The sequence below is a fragment of the Dicentrarchus labrax genome, unplaced genomic scaffold (assembly GCF_905237075.1).
Source record: "Dicentrarchus labrax unplaced genomic scaffold, dlabrax2021, whole genome shotgun sequence".
Taxonomy (NCBI): Eukaryota; Metazoa; Chordata; class Actinopteri; family Moronidae; genus Dicentrarchus; species Dicentrarchus labrax.
The window spans coordinates 12,434,850-12,458,583 of NW_026136701.1; the positions used below are offsets into that span (position 1 = coordinate 12,434,850).

Below are 23,734 nucleotides of genomic sequence, written 5' to 3' on the forward strand. Positions count from 1 at the left end.
TCTCGAGCATAACAGATGTCTACATCTAACCAGGGATTAGTTAGAGATACTCCATAGTCTCTCCATCCTGATTGTGTTAATCAAAAAACACAAACATGCTGAACACGAGACACATTTGCAAGAAATAATTCAACCAGAGTTTTTCTTTGTTTATTACAAGAATATTGATTATATTTTTGGTTTGCACTGAAACATGAAAATACAATGTTTGGGTGTCTTCTAAACTAATTTGGTTGAACAAGCATCACAACCACTCAGCCCAAACACTTCCACTCGTCCAACTGTCCACACATTAACATAATGCAAAGATCCACATGAAACAGAATTACCAACACGACATCAGCCGACGCGACACGCACGAGCACTCACTTCCTATCCAATTCATTAACGTATTGTGATGACTACATCCACTATTCACACACTCTCTACTGTTGGGGCATTACTGTTCGCTGTCATTATTATTAGATAAAAAAATAAAACAGGATTTGAAAACACCATCTATTTTCATATTGGTCATACACACTGTGTACATTACATTATTGATACATTATGGTTATTAAACAGAACACTTAAAAAGCACTTTCAACTGGCTATCAAACCTGGTTTGGGAGGGAGAGAAGATAAATATTGAGAGTGAGAGTGAATTCATAATGACAGTTCTGATGAAAATCTCAACTTAAAAATAACAAACATTAATCGGTCGCCTCTTCTGAACAGCTTTAGAAAACAGCCGTATTGCAAGAGCCATGATTACCTCTGCCAGGTAACACTGAAATATATCAAAGCATGTTTGTAATGACGGATCATTGGTTGCCATGGCAATAGCACTTTTGGAAGAATCTCTCTGTTTGCTTTGCCCAAAGTAAGTAGACATTACCATCACGTGGACTGATAGAGAATTCTAATACTCAGATGTTCATCAGCGTTTCCAACTACCTCTGCTGGTAAACTGAATCTTGATCCCAGTTCAGGGAAAATGACAGCAGGATGAAGAAGAAGAGGGGACAGCTGTCTGATGTTGTTGTTTAGCCCTGTAAGTCACTCAGGCTTAATTTCCTTGCCGACTAGCTGGCCGTCTGGCAGGAAACACTTCATCATTAAAATAATTTTGTTATGAGGTAAGCAAGAGCACGACAGCTCCTCAAAATCAAATAACACAAGTCCCACAATGCCGCTTCTCTTGATATATGAGGAGTAAAATGTTACAATATACCCCGAGTATTAGAAACATTTGTTATTCCGCTGCTGTGTGGCTGCTGTGAGAAGCAAGCTGAGCCCTTCTATGATCAAGTTAATGAATACAGTACATTAGTTATTACTGCTCAACCTGAGGCAACAGACTACATCAAGGTGTGAATCTTCACACAGTAGAGCTGTCGGTTCACAGAGTGTTTCTGTCACAACCAGCCGTTCAGACAGTCGTCACATCTCTGTATGAGTCAGTTACCAGTCAATGTCATTCTCATTATGCCTCAGTTGTCCTTCGACAGGTAACCCATGTGTGTGTTGGTGAGGAAGTCACAGGTGGGGATGCTACCAACCGCCTGATGGATGTTCATGGCTGTGATCTCTCTCGGAGCCCTGCAAACGCCAATGTTACAAAGTTAAAGTTTAGTCTCACTCACTGGTCGGCTTCTGAATATTTATGATAGATATTAAGTGCGTTGTAGAATATTCAACTCTGAAACTGAGGTCTGGTATATCAGTTCAGACTGTCTTGCATCATGCAAATGGCACAAAACACAAAGAATACTCTGCAGGCAAGGACAGAAGAATCTACTCATGTTTAACTGTATAATGACTGGTTCCAAAACAAACAAATGTGCAATTCCTTGGTTTTTGCATGCAAATACTTAGGTAAGCTGGTCCAAAAGATGGCAGATGTTACCAGTATTTGCAGATGTATTACATCAAAAGCACAAAACACACTGCTGTTTTTTTGAAAATGCTTGTAAATAAATGTAATTTTAAATAATAAATAATTTTTTACTATTGCTAATGATAGAAATCATACATGAACTGATCATCACTTCAGAAAATCTAATTTATTTCCGATGTCTTTGGTAAGTGATCTCATACGCAGTCACTGGATCTCTTTGCATTAATTTTTAAATGGATAAGGCTGGCATTATTACGTTTTTTTATACCATGAAAAGAACAAAACCAACAATGAGTCTGTCTCTTAATACTTTCCTTCCCTACCCTGTCCTACCCCAAGCCCATTTTTTTCTATTAAGAAGGTGTCACTTTTAACAAAACAGCTCACAAATATATTGTTTAATTTAGAAAAAGGCTAAATAATTTCCTAGAACAGCTAGGCACTGTAGTTTTGTCACCAAACTCAAAAAGGAGTATCTGGGACTATTTCCAGCTGCGGATTAATATACATTTGGCACTCTAGCAAGTATTTGTCGTACTGCTGCAGTGCCCATGGTCACTATATGATATAACGTATAGGGTGCAATTAAAATTGCTCTAAATTCTGTAGTTCAATAATGTTTTAAACCCATGGTTATGGAATATCTAGTAATTTATGCTAGATCTTTCTTGCAGTGGATGAGTTAAGAATAATAAAGGGTAGTTTGGACAAGCTCTGTATATAATGAATGAAGTGAAAAATGGAGCACTAAGCAGGTTGCATATTAGAGAGAGAGAGAGAAAAACAGAGGCTGACCTGTTCTGAGGGGATTTGGCGTAGGCCCCAGCCAGAGCTTCTCTGAGGATGTCACTGGCAAACTGTTCAGTAGCCTGCAGTGTACGTGTGTACACACACACACACACACACACACACACACACAGACACACACACACACACACACACACACACACACACCATTAGTCACAAAGAAACCCACTCTAACGTACAGTACAAGGTGAAACACGCAATACTGTGCGGCTGCACATTTTATACATTCTGTATATTCATCATTCTAGTCAAGGGTATGTTGAGGTAATAATGAGCTGCTGTAAATGGCCGACTTCCCCCCCCTCTGTCCTGTTCTGGCCTCTATAGTGACCGACCTTCAGAATCATGGCTTCCACCACTGGAGCGAACACATTCTTCTCCACCTCGACTGGCTGGAAGGTTACCCCAATCTAGGAGAGACAAAGGAGTCATCATATAAAAATTTAGAAAATTGTGCAGCTTCTTCTAGTTAAAAATTCAGTTTCTACAAGCAGCACAATAACAGGATGCTATTGGTTGAATTTATCAACTCTTCTTGCATTTTCACTCTCAAAACCTCTGAGAGGATCCTGACCTGCTGGGCTGTTTCGCTGACAAACTGGGCAGACATGCAGGGGCCCAGGAAGAACTTGGGCTCCGCGTCGGCCTCTTGCTCCTCCTCTTTGACCTTTAGTTTCTGGCAGGGAGGAGTCACAGTGACGATGTCGACTATTTCGTCGTCTGCCTCCTCTGGTTCAGTTTTCAGGAGAGCTTGCATCTGCTCCAACCGCAGCACCAGCTCCTCGCAGCTACTCAGGGTCGTCGGGCACTCTGCGGGCAGATTTGCATGTACATTTAACGCGTCATTTCACAAGCAGCGACGTCTGAGTGAAGCAGAAACAGAAACTCAGTAATTCACTCAGCGGCTTTTTGTGTGGCTGCGTGCTTAAAAGGAAAGATGCTTCTGTTAAGTACTGGCAACAATCTGACAATTATAAAAATCAAGATATTTGTGCAAGAAGCAGAGACGCAACACAAACAGAGATTATCAAATCGTCTGGCTCAGGCAAATGTGTGACTCACTGAGCTAAGCAGCCTCGTCTCTCACCCTTTTAGAGACAAAAGGCAGAATTAATGAGAACTCACTGTGAATAAAACAACACAGCGGAACAAAAACACTGAGGCTGCACACTGGCCTCCCTCACACACTACTGGTCTGCAAACACATTACTGGACCAACTGGTAACTGCAGAAGAACTACACCCACACATGCAACTCTGAAGGGAAAATATTGATCCACTTTGAGCTGCTGAAAACAGAACAGAATAGACTGCGAGATCGCAAAAACAAGCCCAAGTAAATAACCCCTGTGTAGAAGCTATGCACCAAAAACACACATAAACTCACCAGGCTCGTTGTCGATCTGCGTGAGGATGTCCTCGATGGACTCGTTGTCATTTTTGCGTTGGGGCTCGAGGTCAGGTGGCGTGTAGCCCCTCTGTCGGCACCACTGCACCACCTCTCTGGTCTTTGGGGGGGTGAGGGCCTGCAGACGGGGCGAGCGGTCCAGCACATCCTGGACGACCCGCTTTACTGCCACCGCTCGCTGAAGCTACAGAGACATGCAAAACTGCACATTAGGCAACAGTCCACAGCTTCACATAGATTAACATTTTGTGACTTGATGTGGATAAATTTGGCCACATAAAATCTCTCCTGCCCACTATCTTTACCCTGTCCTCCTACCATGGAATGATGTGCTTTGAGTCCCCCTGTCCTCTAAGTAAATGAGTGACCTGTAGATATAAATATCCACATCTGGGATAGTCTGAGAGCCTTTTATAGTAGTAGAGAAAGAGAACAGACAGCTACGACATGTGCTGGTCTGTATGAGCTATTGATGAACACATTAGGAGGAGATGAGAGGAGACAACCAGGCAGAGATACACATCTGACCAGATAGATAGGGAGACAGGAGGCAAGCAGAAAGCTTGCTGAGTCAGGGGTCCAGCACTGAGCACCAAGACAGATTACACAGACAACAAAACTGCAAACAATGCAAATTATCTCTAACATTACAGACGCCCTCACCCTAGGCCTTGAGAGTAACTGCTAGCAAATAGGTGCTGTCACTCGGAGATATTAATGAGGTTAAAAAAAAGGAAATTGCTCTACATACAGAGCAGTGAAATGTAGCCAATATAACAATTAATCTGTTGAATATTTACCGAATCAGGAGGAAATGCCAGGAAATAGTGGAGGGAAAAAAACAATTTCCTAGAGCCCATAATAGAATCTACACATGTCTTGTTTTGTTGTCCAGCACCCCAAAGCTCAGAAAAGATATTCAGCTGAGTATCACATAAGAGAAGGAAAAGCAGCACGATTTACTGAAATATTGTAAGATATTTTTGTTTACCATTTCGGTTTTTCCTCCTGAAAAATGATCTTATCTAACACACTAGTTAGAGCTCCACTGTCATATCAGCACTTTGACTCCACAGAGGGTTTAAAATCACTCAAAGGCAAAGATAATGTACAGCATTCATCATGCGCCCGCACACACACACACAGACACACAGACACACACACACACACACACACACACACACACACACACTGAACAATGAAAAATCACCTCTGATGCTCTGCGCTTGCCAATATTCCAGGAATAATACTGTTCTGTTGAAGAGGCACAGAATGGATGGGAGTCTTCAGCTAAACAAACAAACAAAGAGTGTATTAACTTTCAGTCTGTTTTAATATATGGAGTTGGATTTTCAGCATACCGAATGGAAGGCAAGCTCACTCACTCTTATCTGGCACAATCAGAGGGAACTTCTTCACCACAGCTGTCAGCAGCTGCATCATGGTCTCTATGTGCTCAGTGCTGAGAAGGGAATCACAACCGTCCAGAGAACAATCAGAAAATATACACTGATATGGCTGCCAACAAGAGAAAGCTCTTAAACCCCTCCATTAATACAGTATAGTGGTAGCTACGTCATAGCTTTAATAAATGAAGCTACACTATTCTTCACTGAGTTCAGCAAGTCATAAATGGCGGTGTTAACACTTGCGGTGGTAAAATAAATATATGTAAAAACACTGTCTCACTCTGATGACTCAGTGTTTGTTTCTGCAAAAAATCTGTTTTTGCACTTGCATTTTTCCTCTTAACAGACAATAAATTATCTCTCCTGATTAAGCAGCATCATGACTTATTCTCACACTTACTTGATGAGGTCGTGTGCAGAGTTATCTGCCCCTTGCTCCTGCTTTACTGTAGTGGCTGCAGAAGCAACGTGGACAGAAGTGGGGACAGGAGCAGTCACCGGGGGTGATGTACCAGCTGTGACAGCTGTGCCAGCTCCTGGCTCTGTTTTTACTGCGGCAGCAGAGAATGACAGTGAAAGAGAAAAATGAATTTCAATAAAACCACACTATTAGTTTGAGGCTGAAGTTCTTCTATGTTGTTTGTATTAAAACACTGATGCATTTGGGAAAAGATAAAACAGATAAAAGATAAAAAAAATTTTTTGATTCAGTAAAAAATCAGTACCAACCCTAAGTATTATATTTCCACTAGTATCAAACAATGATGACAGAATGGAAGATAATGGATGTTGGAAGGGAAAGAATGAGAGAAGAGTGGGTGGAGTGGGGATGGACCCCTCTCACCTTGTGCCAGAGGCAGGGCAAGGAAGGGGGATGCCTGGGTGGCAGGGCTTGGGGAGGTTCCAGCTCCAGCTGCGCCAGGGGTGGTGGAGGAGGAGGAGGAGGAGGAGGAGGAGGAGGAGGAGGAAGGAGTACTGGAGACTGGGCCCTTAGACACTACTATACACAGAAGAAAAAAACACACACACACAAACACAAACACACACACACAACACACACACACACACACACACACACACACACACGCACACACACACACACACAATTGATCAATGGCCCATTAGGCAAATAGGCTTAACAGTAATATGAAAAATGAGAGGGGAGGAAGATGGTTTACAGCAGAGAAGAGCATCTGTAGCATACTTAAGCGACTGTCTCAAATCACAGTGTGTCGTCTTATGTATTAGCTAAATAAAATTCAAAAAGACAAACTGTATAAAGCTGCTGTTAGCTACTATAGTCTTACAATCATTTAAGAGAATAACCTGCTTTATTTCAACATTTGTGGCAAGATGTGACACACCAACAGAGCAATCAAAGTCGATGCTGCTTCATGTTTCATTCAAATGCTCCTGCTACTGCCTTTTATCTACTTTCAGAAGTGACTTGTGTTTTTGAAGCTGAGAACCCAGTTTTTCTACCTGGATTGCACACTTTTATGTTTGTGTCTTGTTTCAAAGGGCTGTCTCAGGCAAACTTACCCTTCCCAACAGGCATGAGAATGGTCTGCAGCCCTCCAGACCCAGTGCCAACTCCCAGCTGCTTGAGCTGGTTGGCAGGGATGGTTAAGACTGTCTGCTGGGAGCTGGAACCTCCAGAGTGAATCTTCAGCATACCTGGAAAACAAAACAGTGCATTCCAGATGACGAACAATTTGTGGCTGGACTAAAATTGTTACATTTTCAAAATGTGCATACACATTCAAACCAGGTGATGTGTCTCTCTGCATACCTGACAGAGTGGCACCCGTCTTCCCTCCTCCTGCTGCCACTCCGCTGACTAATGAGGCTGCGGTGACCAGTGACGTGCCGCTGCTTTTGGGCACACCCACCACAGTCCCCACCCCCGCTCCCTTGGACATGCTCATGACGGGCATGTTGGTAATGCCTTTGGCGACTGTTACCACAGCTCCAGTTGAACCTGCAGTACTCTTTGTCAGTGTGGCAGAGCTGCCAGCACCCTTGACCAAGGCAGCCACAGCCGTCTTCGACAGGCTGCCTCCAGCTGCGGCACTGGCACTCTTAGCTGCACTGATTACTGCCGCTTGGTTGGCTGCCACCAGGAGCGAGTGGTGCTGAGAGGCAGACTTCCCGGCATCGCAAGTCTGCACAGAACACAAAGGAACACAGCTGTCAATCAGGAAATAAATGGAAATATTGTCATTTTTCTCTCTTTCGCTGTATATGCCAGCCAACTAAGCCAAAGCACAGGAAAGTCACTGAGTCTTTAACTTACTGATATTGTTCTGGTGACAAAACTGCTACTATAGTGGGCTTAAAACATAACATTAAAAAAAAAGTCCATGTAACAGCATAGGCAAAAAGCAGTGATATATTGTGTCAATTAATTTGAAAACAAACACACAAATGTATCCCACTTGTACAAAAATGCTAAAACATCAACTGAAATAATTCCTTATGCAAAACAAAACAAAAGAAAAATCACCAATAATTTATAACTGGGAAATATAAAATAAAATATTTACACTAAACTGAATTTAGTGGAAATTTAATTAGTAAAGAAATTAATTTGGGTGACAACTTTAATTTAAAAAACACTCTTATGGGGTGACACATCTCACCTTCTGCAGTTGTGTAAAAGTGATATGAAAATTATTATGTGACAAATATATTAAAAAATCAAACTTGTGTTTAAAAGATAGAGAAGGATTTTTGGGAAATTAAATTCATTGTGGCAGGACTTTTCTTTGCTCTGGTCATGTTTGTTTTCCATAACGTGCAACTCCCGGATTGAGACAAGCTGATCAGGTCACTGGTTTTATGGAATTCTCAAAGACAAAAGAGTCAATTCCTCTCATGTAGATTCCTCATAATTTAATTAAAAGTCCTGAAAGGGTTGTTTCTCCTAAACTTTCTGAAAAGCTGTGATGCATTCCTCTTTTGTGTTTGCGTCAACATCTATAGAGCAGTGAGTGTGTTTCTCTGTTACATACTGTCTACATATTTATTTTTGCGTGCTGGAGCCTCTAGGAAGTCTTTTTGTGTGTTTCCATTTCTCAAGTTAATGAGGCCTGGCCACTGACTCCGAAGCTGTAATCACCCAGACCACTGCTGATGAACTGCTTAGGGCTCTTCACACACCATCCAAACACTCGGCTCTCTCTGAAAAATACAACACTGACCTTGCTAATGCACTCACACTGTTTTTTCATCTATTCCTACTGCAGTGTCAAATCAGTACATTTACCAAATTTATACAAAAGTGTAAAGACAATGAAATTTCATAAACAGAGATGATTCCTTATGCAAAAGCATATAACTTTACAATAATACTCCTCAAATCACCAATTAGTTTTTGTGATTGGGAAATATTTTTTACGTTAAACTGAATTTAGTGGAATTTGGGGTACTCCGGAACAAAATAACCAGTTTGCAAGCATAAGATAAATAATTAAAATCTATTTTTTGTGTAACTGCTGTTTGTTTCTTTTTAAAAGTAATTTCAAACCAGCTGTCAGGAAGAATAACAGAGAAAAGTCTGTGAAACTAGCCTGTTGTTGGCTTGCTGCTGCTGCTGCAGCGCTGACAGAGCTGGGGGTGGAGCTAGTGGCAGTGATGACTCCGCCTGTCATCCTCAATGTGGTTGTCCCCGGCTTGGACAAGTGGCCCGCTGCTGCCGCTGTTACCGTCTTAAGAGAGCCATCAGACAGCTTCACCTGTGCACCCTGGGAGCCACCCACAACCTGTCAGTGATAGAAAGAGTGAAGTTAGGTCTTTGGGGGAAAACAGGCTACAACAGAAACCTAGTATATGTTACAGTATTTATAAGCATCTGAAATTGGCTTTTCTTTCTCCAGAGAAAATTTATATCCGCAATCTGATCAAGCTTACTGACAGAAGGAAGTAAGAACAGCATTTTAGGAATGAGGTGAATTATTGGTAATTATAATGAGGTTAATTATATAGCCATAATTGCTCACTCTGATTTCTGCCATAATCATTAGTCCTAATCTAACAATCAGGGACCATTGAAACAGTATGACAGCTATGTCCAGGATGGCTGGTAGATCAGGCAGGTAACACAAATAGTTAATTGTCCTAAAATTGTTATCATGAAAATACTAATAGGGCTCGCTACAATCAATCCAAGGTTTTGCTCTCTTTTATCATTTCATTGCCAAAGACAGCACTACATTTGTACGCATTTAAAACATCAGTTTAACCTGTAAACTCCAAAATTAGATAGGACTTGTAATGGCAATTTTTAAAAACCTACACAACCTGTTCAAGAGGCTATTAGATCTATTATACGCATATAACCCTTAACCCTGTTTCTTCCTGTACTCCGTGTAATGTTGAGACTTTACCAAGCAGCCGAGGACATGATAAGTGATGATAAGTTAAGAGGGCAGCAAACACAGTTTTTATGAGAAGTGGTGTGAAGCAGTGAGAAAGAATGAGGTTGAAGAAAAGAAATAGAATCGATACTTCAGTAAGAAGAGTAAACAGGACAGCCAGGGGTGAGTAAGGAAGAACATAAGCACAGTTAAACACTGAAGGAGGTCTTTAAGGAGTCTCACTCTCAAAGCTTTACTGGTTACAGTCCTGGAAGATCCTCAGTGATTTATACCCCAAAGACAGACCAGACAGTGCTTGTAACTCTTAACTGTATCAAAACTGCGCTGTTAGTACTTGTGAAACAGTAAAGGGACACAAACATAACAGTGGCAACTACAACAGCCTCAACAGTCCTGCCCTCAGTCTTGTTACCCGTACTGACCTGAGCTAGGATGGCTGCCTTCTGTCCAGCTGTCACCCGAATGGCCTGCTGGGTAACAGTTGCTGGAGATGATGATGCATGACCAGCCGAGGAACCTCCCTGCTTTCCTGAACCCTGTGCGGGCTGGCCAACCAGAAAAGTTCCCTGGGTGAAATGGACAAGCAAGGTTAGGGACAGGGTAGACTTAGACCATGACAGTTTCACTGACTTTGAATTTAATAAGCTAGGGAAACCACACAAAATGAGTACACAGAACGGGGTGCTGTTTCCCTTTTAAACCAATCTTAAAGCCAAAATAACATCTAACCAATATTATGCTGTACAGTACGTTAGAGTACATTTTCATGATGTCCAAGGAATGACAACTCTAAGCACATAAAATGCATCTTTTTTCAATTAGCTTTCTTTAGTTGTTTAACGAGCTACACACATTATATTTAAGCACAGTTGTTAAAATCACTCTTAACCTTGAAGATTGATCACTATTAGGAAACACAGCCTAGATCCTTACTTTAAATGTAGGAAGAAACCTCTGCAGACAACTTCATTATATGCTGCAGGCTAAATGCACAGACAGCACTGTTCTAAAGCTGACTGCAGGATCAATGCTGCTATAATGAATGTATCTAATTAAGAACACACCAGGCTCAACGTCTCTAAAGGAATACAAAAATCTGTGAGTCACCAAGGAAAAGAAACCCCATTTGCACACTGTGCACGAAAGTCTTTTTTTAATGAATAAAATCTAAAGTCAGTTTTTGTAACTGTGATGAGTATTAAATGGATAATGTTAACGCACCTTCCATTTTAAACACTGCTCAAAACATGCCAGCAAATAAAAACTAATGCTCTGATGAAGAAATATGAGAATCCACAACAAAGAAACAACATCAAAAGAGGTTATTTTTATACTAGAGTATGTATGCCTCTAAGGTTTGTATCATATATTTAAATGGATTTCTACCCACCTGTGGGGTCTGTTTAAGGATATAGGATGTGTAGGAGAGGTTGGAAGGCAGACTGCTGGAAGAAGAAGAGGAGGAGGAGGTCTGAGAGCCCCCAGCGCCTGCCGACGAACTGCTCTGGGACTGCTGACCTAAATTACAGACAGCCATGTACAACATCAGTCTCAAATCTGACAAACAATCCGGTTATTCTTTATTACAAATTGCGGCTCCTCTTCTATTCATTTAATTTATTCAAACATTAAGTTGAGTAATTTCAAAAAATAAAAAAAGAGGGCTGTGTGAGATATTATGGCTCGCACTACACATTAAATAAACTGCAAAAAGAAATACATGACTTTGTCCAGAAGGCAGTGTAGCAGTCACAATCTGTAAATCCCTTCAGAAGTGGGTTGCTTACTTTTCCCCAAACTTTATGATGAGCCGAGAGCAACAACATTTTTTAATAAAGCTGGCTTCAGCTTGAGGCATGGAGGAAAATGTCAGGGCGAAAGTCATTTGGCCGGGCTGCTAACCCTGGATAGTCGCCTACAGACTCATGTATTAGTTTCAGTTAGTCTCAGAACATTCCCAAAGCTGCCAATCTCAAACATCCATCGAAGATACACGCGAGGAAAACAAAATTACATTCCTCTCACAATATGTGATACTAGATGTCTGCTAAGAAATAAGTGTGCATAGACAGATGCTAAACTATCTCAGGTTTTCTGCACCCACCTGGACATTAAATTATTATATGGGCTTGAACTGAAGACAATGTAGTTTATTTTTTTATACACTTTTTATAAAGGAGAACGTATTTTATTTGATGATGATTGTACTTTTAGTGTTACGGGGCTGTTTGTGGCCTTAATGTTGCTAATGTTGTCTTTCTACAATGTGTCCACTAGAGTACTTGTCCAGGAAGCCCAGTTTAACCCCAAGAAGTAATCGGTTGTTGTACAGTGTCACAGAGTATCAGGTTAGAAGGTGGACAATCCAACAAAACATTCTTAAAATTTTCCCTGGTCTTAAAACCCAGCACCTCCAAGAGCTTGACCTGAGTGTGTCAAGTATGTGACTGAAACCCAGTATGAAGAAGGGAGGGGGAAATGGCTAAATGGCTATTAACCAAAACTAAGTTTTTCTGCCAGTGTCTGTATTTAAAAAGATTAATATAGAATGTGGCATGTCTCACTTGCACTGGAGGCTCGGAGGATTGCTCCCTGTGGGATGAGAAGCAGCTTGCCCTTTCCCGAGGGGTTCTTACTGTTGGTGGTCAGGTAGAGTTTGGTGCCTGGAGGCAAATTGGCCAGATTGGCCAGATTGTTGGCTGGCAGCTGAAGAGTAGCCATCACTAAGGACAAAGAAAAACAATCATTCACCCACCTCTAAAAATGTTAGTGCCTATTTTGGAAAAGGAAATTGATCTTAATATACAATATTAACTTGTCTATACTAGCTTTGTGACTTTACATCAGAAAATGATTTTTCTGAATAATTAATAAGACAACAGTTACCAAATATAGAACTTTCTAAATTGTGCATAACCTGTTAAATTTGTTGTGAATTAAAAATTACTATATATATATATATATATATATATATATATATATATATATATATATATATATATATATGTGCAGCCTTAGTGTTACATGTGCATCATATGCACTTGTAGTGTATGAACTCTGACCTCCACTCTTTCCACTTGAACCACCAGCCACCTTGGCAACAGCCTGCTGACCAGAAATGCCACTGGCTCCACTGACGATGGCTTTAGCAACTCCCTGGGCCAAAACCTGCTTCCCACCCATCACCTTAGAGACAGAAGGGTTGCCCTTGGCAACCAGAATCTGTCCACTGCTGATGGCCACCTGTTTGACTGCAGACTGGAGCGTCGAGCTAACCGGAATGCCCAACATCTAGAAAAGTGCCAAATACAGTTTTTAATGACTTTTTACCTTTTGACAGTATATATATATATATATATATCACTATTAACATGTAAATGTTTGATGTGCTTCTGTCTAAGAGTGTGGTATATACAAGACAGACTGACCTTGCTAGTTGTGGCCCCTGTGGCCCCTCCTGCCTGTTTCTGGGCCGACATAGAGATCATGTGACCTCCTTTCACTGCGACAAACTGGTGTGCTGCTGTAGCGGAAGGTTGCTGCTGGCTGGTTACTGTGGAAACCATCTGCTGCTGTGTTGAAACTTCCCCTGGCTCCTGCTTGATAATAACCTGCACAAGAAGTGAGTGCACATGGAGAGAAGGATTGTAACAGCAGGGCCACACTGCCTTGAAACCACAACAGGTTGTAAATATTGCAGCTGTTATAATTGGTGTACATTTTACATCTTTAATTAAAAATGCATCATTTAGTCATTAATATGATACATTTTGACCTTACTGTTAAGTGCACCTTACTTTTTTTCAACAGGCTACAGATAGCAGAGCAGTGAGAAGAGATAAAACAGATTTCTGAAAATCAGCATCATCATTTATTCATCAAGGAGATGTTTTCATATTCCCCATCTGTCCCCATCTGCCCTGGCCTTTAGTACTACAGCAAATAGCAGAAGCATACAACAGAGACAACTGTAGAATCAGAGTACCACTGTGATAAAACTGAAATTTTAAGTGAAAGGGGATTTCATTTTTTTATGGATAATGATGAGATGATGAGCATGTGGGAGTGGGAGGATTTTTCCAGCGGGGTATTGACACTGAGTGAAACAGAAACCATGCAATTCTTTCTGCAAAGCTCCCTGCACCCCTCTCCTATCTTCAGAGTGATGTCCCATTTAAATAGCTTGCCAAGGCACACACATCTGCTGAAGATAGCACCGTGTCCTACTATTAATACCACCCTGCTTTGTTAAAGACACAGATGCTACAGGGAAAGTCTTCACAGTGGTGGGAACAGATCAGTAAAAAGACTTTCTAGACTAGACTAGTTCAAGACTTCATGTTAAAGAGTGACACTATTAAGACTCACCTTCACCCCTGAGGAGAGGAAGGTGCCTGTGTGAACTTTGGGGGCTGGTGAGCGAGTGCCTTGAGCAGCAGACTGTTTGGCGGAGGGGCTTCCTGTAGAGTAATTTACACAGAAATACACAGAATAAATCATGGAGAGATGACTGTACTGGTGATGGCTCACTGCAGTTCCTGCCATCCTTTTCCACAGACATCAAGAACATTGTGGTGCAAGGTGGCAGTTTCATGCCAGAGTTACTCAGCGTGGGTGTTGACGCCAAACTTGGCTTCTGGCTCCACTCACAGAGCTGAGCGCTGCTAAAGTTTCATTCCTTACATTAAAATTTGTTTTATCCCAGGGCCAGTGAATCAGCCACAACACCCACATCAACCTCATCCAGCTTGATAAAACATCACTTAATAGCACTCCAGCCCTGCTGCCAGATCTGGTTGAGCTGTGCATTTGTGGAGGAAGTGTGGGAGTGGCTGAGTGGATGAGAGAGAGTGAGCAATCTAGGGGAAAGAGTCCCTAAGTGGAACTGATGCTGCTGATGTGAAGAAGAAAATACAACAGCATTGGTGATGCAAGATGACTCTGCTCTTTGATGGGTGACACACACATAAAGTGCACATTTGCTTGACCTTACAGTGAACTATCATCTTTCCAGATGATTGCATGCTTTGTTTATGGGACACACACACACACACACACACACACACACACACACACACACACACACACACACACACACACACACACACACACACACACACACACACACACACACACACACACACACACACACACACCTAATCTGGCAATGAAACACAGAAGCTCAGTCACCATGGTAACCTCTCATCTAGCACCCATCCTGCTGGCTCACCACACGTCATACTTTGAGTGCAAAACAGGGACAAAGGAGAGACAGGGACAGAGATAGACACAGAAAAAAACCAGGAGGGAGGGAGTACAAAGAGCTAGATAAGAAAGTATAAGGGGGTAAAAGAGGACAAGCAAGAAAAAAGTACCAAATGGGAGAAAAAGTCTAGAGGGTATTGTTCATCATCTGTACAATCCTCACTGCCATTTTTATATTCTATGTGGGCGGCTCAGACACTGGTTCTCGATTTTGCTGCAGGTCCACTTCCGATTTCAAGCAGCACTTTGACACTGAGTAGGAGATGTGTACCTGTGGAGGCGGCGGATGAGGCAGCCATGCCGATCACCTGGCCTGGCTTGTCAACAATGATATAAGGGTTGTTGAGCACTGACGAAGAGCTCTGCTTGCTGTGGACAGGGGTGGAGGCGGTGGGTGTGCGAGGCAGTGGGGAGTGGCTTGGGGTGGAGATGGGAGACCCTGTGGGGGAAAAAGTGCAAGGGTGATTACATGAATAATTGTCTTTAACGATGTTAATAACAAATGAACATGGAAAATGCTCCATGTACATGAATACTTTGGGAAACAAAATGCTAAATCAGATTTTTCACAGAATCCCAGTTAAGAGAATGGAGTGAAACAATGTGTACAACCAAACAAATGCTTAAAATGCTTGCTTAGCTGGCGGGTAACAGTCTGAACATGTGAAAAATGCTATGTGATATATGAACATGTAAAATGACATCTTTCCTTTCCTCTCTTAGCGGCCTTTGTGCCACCAGCCCACAGGTGATGTGACTCACATCACTGCTTGTAAAGCAACCATTAACTGAATTTGTAGAAATTTGGCCCAAACTATACTATCCATGATGCATATTTAGAGAATTCAGATTAGGTAGACACACTGTAAAATATTGAGACGTCTTGCTCCCTTCTGAGCAGTACAGCAGCATATAGCTAACAATGACTGCATTTGAAAGAATAACACCAAGTAAAGAATGAGCACCAAGGAATAAAGTGTGCAAAATATTTGAGACAGAACAATATTGTGATTATTAAAACTGACAGAAAAAAAGGTTTAATATCTATACAGTGTTGGCTGTCACTAAACATGTATTTTAGCTACATAAAATCTTAATTTTTGTTTTGAATGTAGGATGTTTGACCAAATTATCAGACGAAAGGGTGTTAAAATTCTGAAATCTGACTGAAAATCTAATTTCAAAAAATTATTATTTAAGAAGAAATCAGCATGCAAAGTTATAAACAATTCTTCAGAAACACTATGAAATGACCACAGGGTAGAGACATTTACCTGAAACTATTTTACAGCTCATGGTGATTGGTTGGAATGATTTTCCGGGAGACTCAGCAGGGCTGGGTGGCTGTCCCTGTGGGACAATCTTACAGCTTGCTGTGATGGGCTGGAAGGCCGAGTTACCATGGGAACCCAGAGTGATCCTGTCACCAGCTTTGGGTCGGGTTGGGGTCCGTTCACCAGCGGTGAGGCCGGAGCTGTGGCCACCTGCAGACCTCCCCGTCTCTGCTTTGATGAAACCTAGAAAGAACATGCAAGACTTTATTTCAGTTGACAATTACAGATGTAACAATACAATGTATCCTGTACAAGGATTTTATTTCAAGAGAGACCACAACACCACTGAAACCTTGTCCAGTCTGGTTTGAGGGGAGAACATGCTAAATATTTATTTGATAAAATGTAAATACACTTTTTAATGATCATGTTTAAAAAGGTTAAATGTTTGTGTGTACCTTTGTCTACGCTGGGATCATGTGAGATGGGAGAACTGGAGCATCCATAACTTTGGGTCAGGGAGGCAGTCAACATGGGGCTGGCTGCTCTGTGAGTCACCTTGGAGGAAGAGGGCTGAGGGATGTAGTCCTCCCCAAGAGAATTCCTATGGAGCTCAACATCAACCACCTGGAACAAATATAGCTCATCGTCAGAGTAAACTCAAAAAAAGTGACTGCAGGAAAAAGAGCGAACATTTATAACTTACAGTTTCTGCCCCAAGTGTCTGCAGCCCAGTGTATGTTCTGTCCAGCTATAGGAAAAGAACAGAGGGGTCAAAATGAAGACTTTTATGAAGTTTAGGTTATAAAGTAGGGGTAGTAAACTAGAAAGCTGAGTTATAATCACTATTCTTAGTTGTAAAGTCCGCTAAATTATAGATGCTTGCTCATAATAATGACTAAATTATTTTTTTTTAATTTCTCATGAGGTTTTATTATCTAGTTGTTAAACACAGTATGCCTACAGCAATGTAGCTGCTAATTATGCCAAAGTTCCTACAATGGAAAATTCTATTTTGCTTTAACGTTAGTTTTATGTTCTTGTCTTGTGTTTATCTGAATCTTATATAGTTTGTATTTCTGGTAATGTGTCCACCAATTAAGTAGGTAAAAGTAACAAACATTCAGGGACAATAGATGTTTATTAGTATCTAATGTGCAATATACCAGTGGCAGTACAGAAGTCACCACAAACATAAAGGACATCATAGACATCAGGATGTCTATAAGAGACTCAGTTAAAACGATATGTGGAAAAATACTGTGTCTCAGTCTGAAGAAGAAAACAAGCTGAGTGATAATGCGGTCTATCATCTGCTCTGACCTTTAGCTGGTGGATGATGTCAATACGTTTGTTGCGAGGGTCTTTGAAGTGGATCTGGATCCTCACAGGAAACTCACCCCAACCGCGACGTGTTAAATGAAAGGGAGGCTCACTGAGAACAGACACATTCAAAAACCCTTATGTAACGTCATCAAAATACAAATGTGGAGAACAAGAATCTGCAGAGGATGCATCACCGTGACTCTGTAAGATCCCATCCTGGCTTCTGACTCATACTGAGTTAATAATCTCGTAAAATCAATGACTTGAAGGGCTCTCTTCTTGCGCCCCTTTGAAGTTTGAGGTTTCCATCCCCACATAACAGAAGCTAATCCATGCAAGCATTTACAAGGGCATGTGTATGTGCATGCATATTATGTGTCTGTTCAAGTATACCCTGTGAGCGATGCTCTTTTGTTTTTCCACTCTTTCATTCATCTCTTCATATACATTCAGGCTGTGTCGAGAGTCAGCACTGGGCCTGTGAGGGGTTCACTGGGAATGAAGACTTGAGTCAGTCAGAGACAGCTTATGAGCGGCTGCTACAGCAACATGAGCGCCTTGTCAGCTTAAACAGCCAGGAGGCTACGGCTCAGGATAAGGATTGCTGACTGATGAGAGGGATCATTTATTCAGAAGCCATGGGCAAACTTAAATCCTTTGCCACTTTTAGAGGATAAAATCTAAAATGAGATATCTTAACCACAGAACTTGAGGGCAAAACTTTTTCTCCTTCTAAGTGATTCCTAAATGAACAGCAATCTACACACCTCAGTGCTTTGGGCTAACGCAAACACACGTTCTGAGTGACTACACCGTGTTTATAATTAAGGTGTGTCCACTATTAGTCATGTCGCAGTTGACATAGTCTGACTCAGTATATGCTTAAATGACATCACAGACCCCACCTAATGATGTGTGTGTACAATCTGCATAATGCATATTGTATGTATGCATAACTACTAGCCACAAGCTGGATTAAGTATCACTCAGAGAGACAAATATTGTTTTTCACTTTCGGCTATGATTGATGGGGACTAGGCTGGATGATCTGAATCATCAAATATCCACAAGGGGGCACTGTTGATTAAAGGATTTTCATAAAGGTCTGTTTACTTCTTATTCTGTGTTTATACAATGTGAATATCAGCCAACTGTTTTGGCACTTAGAGGCTGATATGAAAATTGTTGTGAATTAAACACCAGCTGATGATAAAGACAGTCTCTTACGCATCTAGGTGTTATTATCCAAAATTGTTACCTTACTTCTTTCAGTTTGGCAAGTGGTGCATGGAAAGGGGTGGGGCAAAGTACAGACCTAGCATAATAATATAAGGTTAGAAGTAAACATTGTGTCTATGGGAGACAACACTGTGAGGGAAAATCTTATTGGAACAAGCTTGTCCCCATCTCTCTGACTATTGTTGCCTGAGGTAACCACATAAAACGTTTTTTTTTTTTTTTTTTTACAAAAGAGGTGTACATGACTGATGTGTGTTTAAATATATAGAAAAACAGATCGGCACAAACCTGACTTCCACTAGGTCATTGGGTTTGTAGCTGGGATGCAAGAAGAACCAGACTTTCTTTACAAAGTGGTCAATGCTGGGTTCCCTCCTGGAGCCCCTGACGTACACCATCCACTTATGGGTCGATTGGTCATTTTCTTCCCGCTTATCTGGGGGAATGTACCTGAGGTTGAGAGACAAAGAGGAAAAACAACCAGAGGGAATAAAGATGTAGTGCATGACAACGTAAGGGATATGGGAAAACACTATACAAGTAGGAAAGCAAGTAGAGCAGTAGTAGCAGGGGGGCAGGTGAGATTGTAAAGAAGCTTTTTCCTTCTTATTTCACTAGAACCTACATTAAGGGATAAGAGGTAAGAGCAGAGGATTATGGGAAGACTGGCGGCATGGGTCACGGATGAAACTTATATTTCAAACGGATAAATATTAGAAATAGGTCATGAACATTTAGTGCAAACACCTTAAAAGAGCTTAAAGAACCTGTCGGAGAATGAAATACATTAAATGAGTGATCAGTTGTCTAGACCAACTTAAACTCATCTAATACCATTTATCTTCAATTAACTGTCTATGACTCCTGTGTCAGGTTTAAGCCTTTTATTATATACAACTATGCACATGAGAAATCACTTTTAACCCTCCGAGCCGTGAGCACAAGATACATGGGCCTTGTCAATCAATCATCCTAGAATAAACATGTGCTTCGTGTTATACTGAACCAAGTTATCTAGATCCACTGAAGGGAACAGGCCCAGGGGAAAATAAAAAGCAGTTTCAAACTGATCAAGACTGGGCTTGTAGCAAAACCGAATTAAACTGAATTGTGGTTCAGCTCTTTAGTGCACAGTCAAGCAAAAACAAGGCAAACTCAAGTAAGAGGCTGGGCTTTAAAAACACAAAAACATGCCATTGAAAAACTACTGAGGAAGAGGCACACCTGTTTTGGAGAGTAACTTAAATCAAAAAAACAATCCCTATAGTGCACAGTTCACGTAATGTTTTTCATTAAAGCTTTCACATATCAACAAACACATTTATCTGTAAGTTTTTTCTTATAGCCTTATCAACTTGCGATGTCTAAATTAATACAACAACATATGTATCTAGAGTAACTTTGTGTCCAAAGCTTAAAGGGCCATCCACACTAAGAACAGTAACTATAACAATAACTATAACGATGTGAGAAGCATTCCCAAGCATGCACTACGCGGTCACGCTATTTGTGCAGCTTAGGAAAATTGACTTGTTGATGACCTGTTACTGCTGTACATTGTGCAGTGAAACAAACAAACTGGTTGGGTTGACAGAGTTCTATTAAGAAGCAAAGAGTTGGGAGAATCAAACACTCTGTTACAAGCGTTGCCGTCCTTTGAAGGCAAATGTAAAAAAAAAAAACATCATTGAGGAACGAACAAACTTCAGAGAACCCAATCAGCGCCAAAGACCATTTAGTATGTCTCAGGTAAAATCATTTTCTGCAACCGAATGACTCTGCCGGACACTAGCTATATATTTATAGTTATTGTTACAGTTATCATTCTTGGTGTGGAGGGCCCTTAAGTAAGTGCATGGCTTAAAATTCATTCATAACTCTCAGCTGTTGTCAAACTTTTGAAATCCTTTATGAACAGCTAAGACAAAACATCTGGTTACTCTGTACTTGAAGTGATATTACTATCTATGACTAAAATCACCTCACTGTTTTTCAACAAAGAAAAATTGGCAGTATCAACAGATTTCTAAAAATATCATGCCTACGGTTTTCAGAGAGATTGATGAAAATACAAACTTTGATGTTATGATTGCATGGTTGTGATTTTCAAACATTCTTACTTATTAAAATAAATTTGAAGGAGAAGGAAAAGGACAAATGTGATGTTTTCTTCTATCATATAAACAGTCTCATGACCCCCTAACCTCCAAACTGGAAAGACCTGCTCTATAACATTCAAAGTCAGAATAATGACTGAGTGAGAAGAAACTTTTGCCTAGTTTGGTTACGTACTTGGACACATTCCCCACTACAATTGTCTTCTTTGCATAGAGCCTAGAGGCCTCGTTTCCGGTAGTGTGGTATGTCACCCTCTGCTCCGCTCCAATGGACAATGGCACACCAAATGTATCCTATGACAAACAATGGAGAACAAAACAGGCTTGATGAAAGATATAGATGCAAGATTAATGCTGATACCCGCTTTGCATTCATTAAATAATCAACGACCCAGTCATCTTTCTGAGTTGAACTCACTTTGCCTGTATTGCGTCCAGGTCTGAGCTCCTGCCTGCTGCCGTCCTCTCTCCATGCTCCCTCTCCATCCCTGTCAGCTCCCTCTCCTTGCTGCGAGAGAGACTCTGACTCTGAGTGCACCAGAGAATGAGTCTCAGAGCCTTGGTTGAGAGGGGAAGACGAACGGGATGGGGACTCCAGGAACCGGCGGATGGCTGGGTGGTTCAGCACTGCAGGGTCACTCTTAGCTGCATGCTAGGACACAGAGGACACGGTGGTTGCTGCTACTGTACAATACCTAAGAGCAGTCTGTCTGTCTGTCTGTGTATGAATGTGTAACGATTTACCTCTGGGTGCTTTGACATTCCAGCATTGGCATAGTAATTGGCCACTATACATGCCCTTAGCTTGTCCATCATCCTCCGGGCTTCATTGAGTCGCTGCAAAATGAAAAACAATGAACAATCAAAGTAGTCTGCTTTATACTGTAAACATAACAAAATGAATTAACCGTCTGTGTCAAAGCATTTTCTGCATTACTGATAGAAAACAAGTGCAATAAAGTTTAATAAAAAGAAGTGTCATTCTGATACCTGACTTATCACATCTATCTCGTGCTCTTTGTTCTTCATCTCCAACGAGAACTGCTCTCGGATGATGGTTTCAATCTTCTGTACTGCTGCTTCCCGGGCTGAGAAAGCAGGAGGATCATAAGTTAGAGACCCAGGATCACCTGAGTACACTTACCTGTTAGCTGTCACAACATGTAAAGCAGGTGTGCAGTCTCAGGGTTCAGAGCATGAACTTACCATTATGTTCAACCGCTTTGTTTCTCTTACTGTTTTGGACCAGCGAAATGTCCTCATAGTCAGGATCACTGCCTTCTATTTTCCTTTTAATCCCTGACATGGCTGCCTGTGAAGAAGAATATATTATATATCATATGAAAACGTTAGCTTGTCACAGCCATGCTCCCATGGACAGTTGTGATGGTACTTAGCATCGAATTAGCCGGCTAGCAGAGAAGCTGCCAGACACTGCTAATGCCCAGAGCTAGCATTAGCACTGACTACCCAGCTAGTTTTGCTACTGTGGGTTAGCAGACCGTCTGCACCTACTGCTGTTTGCCCACCACTTGATAAAAACCCCCCACATGAAGCGAGTGTAAACAACAACAATATAAAACGTTACGGCCAGCGGACTGTGTCTCGCGACCTGTGTGTTCGAGAAACCCCCGCGTGCCGTTCGTGCAGCCGGTAGCACTGTAACGTTAGCAACTAGCTACCCTCTCCTTGTTTGCTAATGTAGCTAACGTTAGCACACATTTGTAGAAACCGATTCAATCTGTTTGAAATGCAGACTTACTGGAGTGCCCTGTGCTGCGGAAGCAACGTTTCTTTGTGAGGCGTGTGTTTTAATTCAGTGAGAGCATATCCTTTGCGTTATGCTATATTCATCTTAACACACTTGTGTTTTTAGTAAATAGGTAAAATCTCGAGGTGGACAAGTAGTGGAAATAGGGGATAGTTAGCCTTGCGCTTCAGCAAAACAGCCACCAGGGGCCACTATTATACAGAATAGGTGTTGAGCACGCTTTGAATGCTGTATGTATATGTCTGTGGTTTTGTTCACCAGGAAAATGATGTGTGATGAGATTATAACACATCAACCTGCATGGTCTGATGACAGAACGCTAAAGGTATTCAGTCCTCTATTATTGTTTCATGAGGATGTTTTTTATGACTGATTCTCTGGAAATCCTCATGGCCATCACACGAGTAGCCTTTGGCAGAACTGTGATTACAATCTGGCAGTGATTTATTTCAGGACAGCAATGCACATATGGTTGCCTTTAAGTCAGGATAGTAGCTGTGGCTATAGACCTATAGTATAGTATAAGTATTATTACAACAATGTTACATGTTTAAACTTGACAGCACTTATAACTAACATGACCTGAGTTTCTGATGATCAGGATCAGGTACATGCATATTTTTTTATAATATAATTGTGTATCATTTGAGCCACACAGAAACATTAACACGGTAAAAACAGGGTTTTTAGTTTGTAGTACGTTGCATTTGCCTGGCAATAGGGGGACCAGGTGTCTCACATTGTGCGGGGACTGCACAACATTTTTATTCCTTGTCCCACATCCCACATGTTGAGACAAGGTCCCACATTTTGATTAGATCTAGTTTTCAAAAGTCCAATCGCTGCTGGACGGACGCTTTT

At 41.3% G+C, this 23,734-nt stretch overlaps 1 protein-coding gene across 3 annotated transcripts; it reads right to left on the minus strand.

The window, feature by feature from the left end:
* Positions 1 to 128: 128 nt before the first annotated feature.
* On the minus strand, positions 129 to 23,043 carry yeats2 (YEATS domain containing 2). Of its 3 annotated transcripts, none has more exons than XM_051397428.1 (30): positions 22,865 to 23,043; positions 22,309 to 22,414; positions 22,093 to 22,190; positions 21,847 to 21,939; positions 21,521 to 21,754; positions 21,278 to 21,396; positions 19,274 to 19,435; positions 17,744 to 17,855; positions 17,127 to 17,171; positions 16,879 to 17,047; positions 16,421 to 16,663; positions 15,418 to 15,585; positions 14,250 to 14,341; positions 13,310 to 13,492; positions 12,944 to 13,172; positions 12,446 to 12,604; positions 11,272 to 11,399; positions 10,304 to 10,447; positions 9,075 to 9,266; positions 7,295 to 7,667; positions 7,045 to 7,179; positions 6,347 to 6,499; positions 5,903 to 6,053; positions 5,479 to 5,555; positions 5,304 to 5,383; positions 4,073 to 4,277; positions 3,261 to 3,496; positions 3,022 to 3,096; positions 2,675 to 2,748; positions 129 to 1,581 (listed from the first exon to the last, which is right to left on the minus strand). In XM_051397428.1, the coding sequence occupies exons 2-30, from the start codon at positions 22,406 to 22,408 to the stop codon at positions 1,473 to 1,475; spliced, it is 4,338 nt and encodes a 1,445-aa protein (XP_051253388.1). In that variant the 5' UTR covers positions 22,409 to 22,414; positions 22,865 to 23,043; the 3' UTR covers positions 129 to 1,472. The 3 variants fall into 3 exon arrangements, with proteins under 3 accessions (XP_051253388.1, XP_051253371.1, XP_051253378.1); XM_051397411.1 differs by having other exon boundaries at positions 6,347 to 6,502; XM_051397418.1 differs by lacking the exon at positions 22,865 to 23,043 and adding an exon at positions 22,715 to 22,778 and having other exon boundaries at positions 6,347 to 6,502.
* Positions 23,044 to 23,734: the final 691 nt, after the last annotated feature.

Excerpts from the sequence above, each read along its gene's own strand:
- yeats2 (XM_051397411.1), bottom strand. The coding sequence starts at position 22,408 with ATGTCAGGGATTAAAAGGAAAATAGAAGGCAGTGATCCTGACTATGAG. Across the intron at positions 7,668-9,074 it reads CAGCAGCAAGCCAACAACAG|ACTTGCGATGCCGGGAAGTC; the intron begins GCTAGTTTCACA and ends TGTTCTGTGCAG. Across the intron at positions 2,749-3,021 it reads TGGAAGCCATGATTCTGAAG|GCTACTGAACAGTTTGCCAG; the intron begins GTCGGTCACTAT and ends CGTACACTGCAG.